This window comes from Lathyrus oleraceus, chromosome 5 (genome assembly GCF_024323335.1).
Source record: "Lathyrus oleraceus cultivar Zhongwan6 chromosome 5, CAAS_Psat_ZW6_1.0, whole genome shotgun sequence".
Lineage (NCBI taxonomy): Eukaryota > Viridiplantae > Streptophyta > Magnoliopsida > Fabales > Fabaceae > Lathyrus > Lathyrus oleraceus.
The window spans coordinates 72116252-72127706 of NC_066583.1; the positions used below are offsets into that span (position 1 = coordinate 72116252).

At 36.7% G+C, this 11455-nt stretch overlaps 1 protein-coding gene across 1 annotated transcript; it reads left to right on the forward strand.

Moving 5' to 3' along the window:
* Window positions 1-3706: 3706 nt before the first annotated feature.
* On the forward strand, window positions 3707-4372 carry LOC127078801 (uncharacterized). Its single transcript, XM_051019227.1, has one exon. The coding sequence runs from the start codon at window positions 3707-3709 to the stop codon at window positions 4370-4372; it is 666 nt and encodes a 221-aa protein (XP_050875184.1).
* The last annotated feature ends 7083 nt before the right edge of the window (window positions 4373-11455 follow it).

Here is an 11455-nt window from a genome sequence, read left to right on the forward strand (position 1 = left end):
TTGATGCAAATAAGTGAGTGATTTTGAGCAAAAATGAATAAATGATAAAGCATAAATACAAACTGGTAGTGAAAAATAATAATTTCCTATTGTTGGTTGGTTCAGAGGTATCTAGTTTTGAACTTGGTAGGGGAGATTACAATCCGATTCCCCGCAGCTGCAATTTGGAAAAGGGGCGAACCGCTTTGATACCAGTGCCCCTTCGACAAAAATAAATCACAATTACTAACATATCTCCTCTACTTGAATTTTACCATATTCAAGTCTCCGATTGGAGCATGTTCTTATTTAATTCAGATTTATTTACATTTTGATTGCCTTGTTTATTTAATTACATCGCATCGCCTTACTTACTTTATTTCCTTGCACCGTTTTACTTTGTTTACTTTATTTCTTGCTTGTTAATTTTTGTACAAAAATATATTTTAAAAGTTATAGATTTATTTACAAGTTCTTGTTAAAAATCAATTGCACACGTATCACTTTAATATGTCATATTAAACTTTTCAATCATATGATATATTGTTTACCATAACCATGTCCAGCTAAATCATTAGTGTTGGAATGTGAGGACCATCGAATCGACAGTACTCCATATGTTGTCTCTGTAAGAGTACTTTTGGGGATGATTTGACTTTAATGCAATCTTTAAGTTAAAGTTTTCAATCAAAATTACTTTCCAACTGAGTTAAAGAGGTGGTTACATAAAAAAGGTTTTTCTACTTTAACGCGAGACGCGACCAGTGCTATGTGAGCGACTGGTATAGATTAAAGATAAAATCTAGTTCCAAAATATCGAAAGTGGCGGTTCCTTCTAAATTAACTCTTTTTCAAGGAAGAAAACACCGCCCCATAGGTAGTTCTAATTAGAGATAATAGGAGTATTGTTGATTGATGTGATCCACGTTCCAGTATTACATATTGGGATTCGTTTAAACATTATTATTTTCATTTTGTTTCCGTTTGAAATGTTTTTGATATCGCCTTAGATAAACACCGTGACAATTAGAAATGATAGATTTGACTATTGGTCTCTGTGGGATCAATATCTTTTAAAACTATGCAATAGACTGTACACTTGTAAGTAGGTATTCTGATAGACTCATAATATTGTGAACAATACGCAATCATGTGAGGAATGCATTTAAGCCATATCAGATATGCAAATATGTGTTTAGTTTGTATCAGATACGTAGTCGTGCGAGGAATGCATTTAAGACGTATCAGATACGCATAAATGCATTTAGTTTGTATCATATACGCAAAAGGGTGTGTATTCTTTGTCTATACAGGAATGTGTGTAATCTTTATCTCCTTGCCTTTAAGGTCGTAAAGAGAGGTAGACATGAAAGCCTGCATTAGGAGCAAAATAACATATAAGTATTTTCATTCATAACAAAGTAAATTTTTTACAGTAAGATGATAGAACAACTAGATAAGTAAACCTTCAACTATAACACCCTTTTAGCTTGCCTCAGGGGTTACATCTGAATCTCTTGGGGTCGAGAGTATGGTCGGATGGAGGTGAAGTTCCTTGTGAGGATCGTCCCCTGATCCTTACGAAAGTATCTCATTCTATTTTCTTTTTCGTATAGTAATTTGCTAAGGATCGACGATGCCGAGTGGAGGACCAAAGATAATAGCCAACCAGAGGTGCCTTTGGAGGAGACTTGGTTTTCTTGCTACCATGATCCAGGATTCGTTTCCTTGCACGTAATCGGTGAGTCCCATTCAATTTTATGGGCCCGACCATGGAGATTTGGTAGGAGGCTACTCTATGAAGGATGATGGCACTTGGAGAACGTTGTTTACGAGCCACCTTGTCTGGACTCTAGCCCCAGTGAAAATGGTTGCACATACCAGGCGGCCGGAGGCTGTAGTTTGTTCAATGTTCTTATTTTTCGACTGTATTTACACTCAAGCATCTCTATATATTTATACAATGCCTCTGACTGGCCCTTCTGGTAATAAATTAACCAAGCGATAATGACAAGATGTAGTAGAGTCAACATGCTCCATCATGACATTTTGGATATCGTCTAAGGAGGGTCTGTCCACTAGTCAGAGATCTCGTTATAGTAATTTCCTTCCCGTTATAGTAATTTAATTGTAGACCTTGACTTGGATATAAGACATTTCTTTCTTTTTGCTTTACGGAGTTCATGAGGGAATATGATATCTAGAGATCTGATGAACCGTAGTTGAAACATAAACTATTGGACTTAATGCAATGAATCTTCATGTTCGGTGCTGAAATGCTCTTGAATTTATGACTTGAGTAGCTTACAAATTGGTAAATCATAGATTGAATTTGAAATCATGGAAATCATAGGAATCAGAAATAGTTTCCTATAAATGGTGCCAATGTTCCATTTAGGAACAAAAATGAATGTAGTTAGAGAACTGATGAACTTGAAACATCAGTGGTGATCTTCACCATAGCGGCGCGAGATGGACATATATGGTTAGCACTCTAACGCCCAAGTTAGGTTAAGATTTAAGAGGAATATAGTAAAAGTTAGAGATCAAAGAATGTACCTTACATTTTGCGTGAACAAACTTTATACATTTGGTCAAGTGGGGTGCATTTGAGATACCTTGGGCCTTCGCTATTTGGGTCTTTGGCCAATCCAAAACAAAACTTATATATTTAAAAAAAGAACAGAATAAATCTATGTTTTTCATCTTTTAAAATATAAAAAAAAAGATAAAATAAGTTGGCTAAATTAAAATTTTGGCCCTCCTATTATGCCCTACTCATGAAACCAGTCCCCCTATTTTATTAAATAGTTTTGGTTCTTCATCCTCAGTTATTGTCGAAAAAACTGTTGATGTGTAAATTTTTTAATGATGTGACACTTTTTTGATGATGTGGAACGAGAGTTATTGATTTTTTTATTATCCAGATCATTTTATAAATAAACTATTAATTACGTTTTCTTTTTGTTTTTTTTTAGAAATTCAAAATTCATATTGAACTTAATTAATTAATAAATTTTAAAAACATACTTGTTAAAAAATTGATGTGAATTTGAAAGAGTCATCTGTCTTAATTAATGGAGGTTAATTAGATGGAAATTAATATTAATTAATAATTATAAGGTATCACTCATCAAAACCTAGTTTTAACCTAGTTTTGACTAAGTAACTCCCTTCCACTATTTTCTCTCCACTCAGTTGAATCCTTTACCCAAAAATATGGTTCCTCAATTCAGTTACAAGGGACTCCAGATTTATGAATTTTTGGAATCTCTCTTCTCCCTCTTTATTCTCTTAATCTAAAATTATTTCTATTCTTCTTTATTTTTCGAGTGACTTATTGTGCCACCAACGGCTGAATGTTTTCAGATACTACGAGTGGTTTAAACACCATCTGAAGATGTATTTCTTTGAATGATTTATTATAGTGCAAGTGATAATCTTAAAATTGAACGGATTGTTTTATCCTGGAGACGTCTTCGAAACTCTATTACACTGTATAATTATTGACAGTACGGAGAAACGTCTTAAAAAAAGTGACCTAGTACGCGACTCGTCCCGATAACTTTCTTTGTGGCAAATTTTTCAAAACCGAAAACAACAATTTTAAGACGTTGCTTTAACTTCCATGACTACTGAGGAAATTATCGGCACTACTACGACCACTGCTATCTCTGACAAACCATTCAAGTTTGAGGGTTTTCACCTCAAACGCTGACAAGCTAAGATGAAAATTTTCTTAACTTTAAATAAGATTGCCCACGTTCTGACTGAGGATATCCCTGTTGCTCCTTCTGGATCACCCAAACAAACTAATGGTAAGAACTTTGCAGATTCAGATGGAATTGCTAAAACGGATGAATCTGCGAGTAATTTACAACTCAGGAAAGAAATCGGCTTATGGCATGAGAGTGACTCTCTCTGCAAAAATCAAATTTTGAACAGTCTTGCTGACTATTTGTACGATTACTATAGTAATTTTAAGACTACTAAACAGGTATGGGAGGCTTTGCAGAAGAAATATGATATTGAAGAAGCATGTGCAAAGAAATATGTTGTTAGTCGCTACTTAAACTATAATATGGTGGATGAAAGGTCTGTGGAAGCTCAAAGCCACGAAATTCAAAAAATTTCTCATGAAATCATAACTGAAGGTATGCCCATCGATGAACAATTTCAGATTGCTTTTATAATTGTTAAATTGCCCCCTGGTTGGAAAGAGTTCGAAATTTTGATTATGTCAAAAACAAAAGAGTTTACAATCGAGAGTCTGATGACTCGTCTCCGAATTGAAGAGGAGGCTAGGATACAAGATAAAAAAGATGAAGTCTTAGTTATTTCTAACAACAACAAGAGATTCAATGCGGTTCTAAAGCCCACCACAATACTGTGAACCGAATTCAGAATGAGAATCCAACAACCACCACCTCAGAGAAATGACGCTCCGATCTTCACTTGCTTTAATTGTGGAAAACATGTCATATGACTAAGAAATGTAAGAGCATACCTAAACTCGTTGGGTCTAATGCATAGGTTAACTTGACTGATGAGCAATTCATTGCTATGATCATTGAAATCAACATGGTTGGTGGAAGTGATGGTTGGTGGAAGTGATGGTTGGTGGATAGACATTGGTGCCTCACGTCATGTCTGTTATGGTTGTGCTATGTTTAAGACATACACGAATGATGAAGATAAAAAAGTGATGTTGGGAGATGCTTACACCACTAATGTTACTAGAATTGGATGTTACTAGAATTGGAGATGTTGAGTAAAACTTCACCTCATGAAAGACTTTGATCTTGAAGGACGTCATACATGTTCCTGAAATTAGGAAGAATCTTGTTTCTGGTTTTCTTTTAAATAAGGTAGGGTTTAGTCAGTATATTGGGACAAATTTGTACACCATCACTAAGAATGGTATTTTTGTTGGGAAAGGGTATGCCACTGATGGCATATTTAAGTTGAATGTTGAATTGAGTAAAATTTCTCCTTCTGTTTACTCTTTGTGTGATTTTAATATTTGGCATGCAAGATTTTGTCACATATATCTATAGTTTTTGCTTATAAACTAGTTCTAATGCGACATGTTCTAAATTGTGTATCTTTCACATATATCTATAGTTTTTGCTTATAAACTAGTTCTGTGTTCATGAATTTTTCTGGGTAGTTTGCATACGATAAAGAAGTGGAAAATATTTGTCCAAAATGTCGTAAACTCATGAAGATAACGTCAATCCCCAGAATAATCCTCAAAATGTAGTACAACAACTAGGCGTATCAACGGTTGAAGAGCATATTGCCTCAACGCCTGTTAGGACAATGGTTATGGTCGTGTCAGCGACGGTAACCGCTCCAATAGTGTCACAGGGAGCAACTCCCTCACGGTAATCAGGGAATCCCCTTATTAACCCTGCAATTGAGAGACTTTTATTTGGGTTTTCAATTCCACCAAGTAGAAGAGACTACCCTTATGGGATGCCAACGTCGATGATGGATAACCTTCAGACGAATATGTCAACCTTCAGTGACAATGCAGTGTCCACAATGCCACTATACAATCCCTATAGTGCCTCAGCGTCGACCATTAACAATATGGCGCGACCAGCAGGGCTAAGTTACATCCCTCAATGTACACCACCTTTAAATACGACATTTGTGATGGCTATGAGGAAATAAATGGATGAGAGTAATTTAGAACTAGTCAATCCTCTTACCCAATAAATGGGAACCATTTTTAACCCTTTGATTGCAAATAAAAACCAGGCCTAAGAAGTATTGGCAAATCAAATGGGGTGAATTGTTAATTTTCTTTGGCGCACCTCCAGTACATGTGCGACCTACCTCTTAAATATTGAACATTAGGCTGGTCGAACCCTCGAGAATGGGATAACACAAGCCACAGTAGGCCAAAACCTATGGTTTCAACTAACTGATCCTCATCTAAATAGGTAAGAGGTAGAACAAATAAAATAAAATAACCTTAGGCCTCTGATGGTTCAGATAAATCAGAATGTTGAGCAAGTGCTTAGGCATGTCCAACAAAATAATTTTGGGGGACATAACAACATAGCATGGTCGAGCAAATTTTGGTCTAGAATGGCCTAAATGTGGGACTCCATAGACCAAATTTTATATCCTCTTTGTCAGAATACGTTTGACAAACGGAGCTACCCAAGGGATGGAAAGTCCCAAAGTTTACCAAATTCGCTGGAGACACCAATGAGTCGATAGTTGAACATGTAGCTCAATACCAAACTGAGGCTTGCGACATTTCTAACAATGAGAATTTAAATATGAAATATTTCCCTAATTACCTAACTAAGAATGCTTTCACTTGGTTCACAACTCTTCCTCCACACTTTGTTCAATCATGGAGTTAGTTGGAGAGACTATTCCACAAACAATTTTACACGGGACAGCCGAAAATCAGTTTGAAGGAGTTGGCTAGTGTTAGGTGAAAAGTCCATGGTCGATAGATGACTATTTGAATAGATTCAGACTCCTCAAAGCAAGGTGTTCCACCCAGGTGCCTGAGCATGAGTTGGTCGTAATGGCCACATGTGGCTTGGACTATTCAATTAGAAAGAAATTAGATACCCAATATTTTAGGGACATGGAACAATTGGCATATAGGGTTCGCCAGGTCGAACACTTGAAAGTTGAAAAATCTAGAATAAATAAATACCATAAAAAGGAAAAAGTCGCTTGTATAGAAGTAGACGATTACATCTCTGATGTAGGCGATGATTGTTTTGAAGAGGGTGAAGTCAACATGGATGAAATTAAGCCTGGACTCCCTTATATGTGTAAATTGTTGAAACCATCAAATGGGAAAAACCCTATCGAGACCGGCAAAAATGAGAATTCGCCACTAGAACTTATACTTTTGATATTATTAAATGCGATGAAATATTTGACTTGTTGGTTACAAATGAAAAAGTTATAGTACCTCCTGGCCTTAAAACTCCTTCTTTAGAATAAAGAAAGAAAAGACGTTTTTGTAAGTACCATAATTTTTTATGTCATAAAACTTCTCAATGTGTACTTTTCAGGAATTTGGTTCAAAAAGTTCTAAAAGATGAAAGGTTGAAATTTGGAAAAAAAAGCCAAAGTCTTCAATAAAGGTGGATTCAGATCCCATGCAAACAGAAGATGCTTACTACACTGAGCATGTGGAAATTCTGATGGTTGAAGTTGTTGAGGGATCCAACATGGAAGTTGACAAAGGAGAATAGATATCAGCTATTGCCGATTCTGACATACAAGCAGCATATCCACACTCTCAAGAGGGGTTGATTGATTTCCTTGAGCATTGCAATCTCAAGGATTCGAAAATGGTTATTTGTACATGTAGTAGTGTCGCTTTCGATGAAGAAGCGGAAAAAATCTAGAGGGCACAAGAAGATTCGACCCTAGAAGAGGACGGGGTGGGAGTAAAGCTGTCAGATTTGCCTCAAATAATGGGGGTAGACCTCGTAAAAATGAAGAATATAGGAGACAATTTCAACAACCTCGACAGAGGACTTTCTTACCACCAACAAGCGCACCTAAGGAGAATGGGTGAAACATGTAAATTGGAAAGGGGAAAATCATCCCAAATGGAAGGAAGTCGACCCTAAGGTCGGGATGCCAAGTCATAATGGGCAGAAGGTGTTGAAGGGTAAATCTCATATTGCTTTGACCTACAAGGGCAATAATCCCATGACGTGCATCCAATGGAGGCGTCATCAACGAAAAAAGAAGGTTGAAAGGGAAGCCTTCGCAACAAAGCGCGATACCCCAGGGGCGAATCGCAACATGGCTACGTAGAAGGCTCCAACGAAGCCTTACTCAAAGAGGTTTAACAAGGAAGAAAAGCTGATAGCCACTCAAAGGCCATCTTTGAGGGAAACCCACGTGGGTAAAGGGGCGCAAAGGCTGAGGGCAAAGACGCCTGAATACTCTCCACAGTCTGAGGACAAAACTCATGAATACACTCCCCAGCCTGAGGAGGAGGAGACCCATTATACCTCTCATCCGGAGGATGAAAAATTGAAATACACACACCGATCAGATGATGAAATGGTTGAAGACAACTTCGATGGAGAGTCTGCGGATGATTTATAGATTAATTGTGGCATTCTCTCAGTGTTGTCAGCTAAATACGACAGGGTGTCTGAAGTGTCTGAGGCTAAAAAGGGTTTCGTACAGGAACAGGCTGATAACCAGAAAGCCTATATGCTATTATGTCATGAATAATGGTGTGGTCGAAGAGCAATATGTTGTATTTGAAAGGCCTGATCTGAGGATGATGTATCACCTGAAGCCGTTATTTATTAGGGCGAAGGTAGACAACATGCACGTCAACAAAGTCTTCATAGATGGAAGCGCATCATTTAATTTAATGATACATTCGATATTCAAGAAAATGGGGAGCACCGATGAAGATCTTAGGCCCCATAATATGGTGTTGTCTAACTATGAGGGCAAGACCAGCAACATACTAGGTGTAATCCAGGTAGACCTGTCAGTTAGCTCAACTTCTAGGCCAATATTATTCATGGTCATCAAGTCCAATTATAATTATAACTTACTGCTTGGACGCGAGTGGATACACAAAATTGGTGAGGTGTCGTCGATGTTGTACCAAAGAGTAGCCATCTGGAGGGAAGATGGTATCATCGAAAACATAAAAGTTGACCAAAATTACTATAAAGCTGAAGTAGGCAAGGACGGAAGAAAATACTTTGACAAGAACTTGGCAAAGATACTGCCATGTTATGTTGCAGAGAAGGTATATACTTCTAAGAGAAACTCCACAAACTCCCTGAACCTACACCCAAACTATGGGTTTATATGGGACAAGGAGCAGGTAGAGGATGTGCCTGTCAAAGAAGGAGTCTACCCCTACAGGGCGAACAATGGTCGATGAGAATGACTGCTGAGTCAAGATCATTAGCTCGAATTTCAGCTTATATGGCCAAAAATAGAATAAACTTGTCCTTAGAGGCTGAGGCTGATCTCAATTTGGATTTCGAAGCCAATGTCGAAAGCTCCGGGGAACTTGGAGGTGGCCCTATGTGTAGCGGGGTTTTCGTTACCTTTAGGTTTATTGACTAAACCAAAAGTCAACATACAATTCGAGTCGCCGCCGCACTTTTATTTGTCCAAAGGAAAGGCTAAAAAGCGAACAAAAGCCAAGTAAGAAGTTTTTCAAATCAAAAACTAATAAAAATGTCAGAGATCTAGGTAAGGGTGTTGGTTATGAAATGGGAAGGTTTTACGCATCCAAAACATCCTTAGTACTCTAAAGGAACCTCTTTTTGCAAATATGTGTTGTAGGTTGGTATTTGTGAAAATATTTATGCAAAAGATTGGAGGGATGGGAAGAGAATAGATTATATTTACAAATTTTGTTGTTTGAATGGATAAACCCATTGCCTACGTACCATCACAAAGGAGGATCAAAACCTCGTAGTTCGGGGTAAAAATCTCAAAGATTGGTGAATTGATTCTAATCAAAAGCCTTAAGGTCTTTTGTTATCAAAGGGAGAAAACTCAACCTAAACCAGCAATCCACCATGTGAGGAAGGTTTCAACATGTTAGTGAGGGGTTAACCCTATAATAAGCATGGAAGGCTTATAATCAAACACTAAGGCTGAGGTGAGATTTACATCAACCACTATGGTAACTCAAACCTATGACTAATGTTTTTGAAAAGGTTTTAACAAGTGGCCTTTGGAACCACAAAACAACTTGAAATGAGTTATATTTACAAGTGAAATTTATCTACAAAATGAGGTCAAAGTTGGATTAAAATATATTTACAATGAGTATTTATGAACAGGGTTTTGAAAATTCAAAGGCCTAAGGCCTAGGTTTCTAATTTGAAATAAAGTCAAAGTTTTGAAAATGATTTTTGGCTTGGTTAGAGTAGGGAGAAGAGAGAAGGGCTATTTCTAAAGCATACAAAGATAAGAGGGGGAAAGATAACCCTTGGAGTTCCTTTTCTTGGATTCATAGGGATGACTTAAGATGCTCCTTTCCTTTGGAATTAGCACACAAACAAGCAATCAATAATTGAATTCAAGCTCCTAGGATCTCCATTTGGCTTGGCTCTTAACTTGGCTACTCATGACAATGGTCCTCTTTTCACATCTTAAGATGAGGTTCCTATCACACAAAAGCACACATCAAAAGGCTCACAACACAATAAAGGGAATGGACAAAGAATAAGTTTGAGGATAAGTCCTTTGAGGTCAACTTTGAATTTTTAGCATTCTAAAGGCATGAGGCCTAGTTGCTCTTCAACAAATTTTGCATTCTAAAGGCATGAGGCCTAGTTGCTCTTGAACTCCTTTAAGCATGGGTAAATCCTAATTCTAAGTCCTTTCTCATTTTGCATTTTGGTTCAAATCAAAACAAACACAAAGAACAACACAAGATAGCAATATATTTATATACAATTATGGGCTCAAATGAGCAAAAGGAAAAATGACATAAACATAAAATATGTGCTCAAGTGAGCAAAGATGAAAATCAAGATGAATAATGAGCAAGAAATAAATGACATTAAAAGTAAATGGCAAGAATTTAAAAGCTCAAATTAAAGTTAGTAGTTAGTAGAGTTATGTTAGCTTGTCATAAGACAATGTAGCGCTATGTTAAGCAATCGTAAGTGGACTAATGTAGTAGTCACACCTATATGAGACCGGTCAATAAGAATATAGGCAAAGAACACAAGTTAGAGGTCATGACTAGTAAGCCAAGCTCCAGAAACTTGCCATGCCAAACAAAAGGGGAAGGGCCTTGTATTGACTTTTGGTTATTTACTTGACTAAGAAGTAACCTATCTTTGACACAAAATAACTCACTTGATCATGGATCAAGTTGAGCTTGGTTTGGATCAAAGAAGGTTAAACTCCTATTTGTCAAGACCAACCTTAAGACTTTAACTCATTGTCCATTGAGGGAAAGAAAGGGATGAAGATGAAGGGGAGGGGGTAAAAAGTCAACAACCAATCCCAATTGATCAAGGGATAACTCATCCTTGATCAAATTCATTCATCTTTCTAGGTGATGGTCCTTAAGGATTTTCAAACCATAATATCCAATGAATTTGATCAAAGTTGAATCAATTCAACCTCAATCAACACCAAACTGAAGAGAAATGAATATAACAAGTCAAGGAGTCCACAATATTTTTTTGGTATTTTTTGAATTAGAAGAAAATACAAATAAAAAATAAACAAACAAAGTCGAACCTCAAATTCAATTCAAAACAACTTCAATGAGTCCAATTAAATTCTCATGGGTTTAACATAGTCAAACAAGCTTTGACTAATTTTCTCACAAATTTTTAAAGTCAGAAGGTAATTAAAATCAATTAAAAACAACCAAAAATAGCATAATATGAATTAAAATCTCAAATAATCTCAAAACAAACAAGAAATTGTTGAGACTATTTTTCATTGACTTATCATGATCCATAGA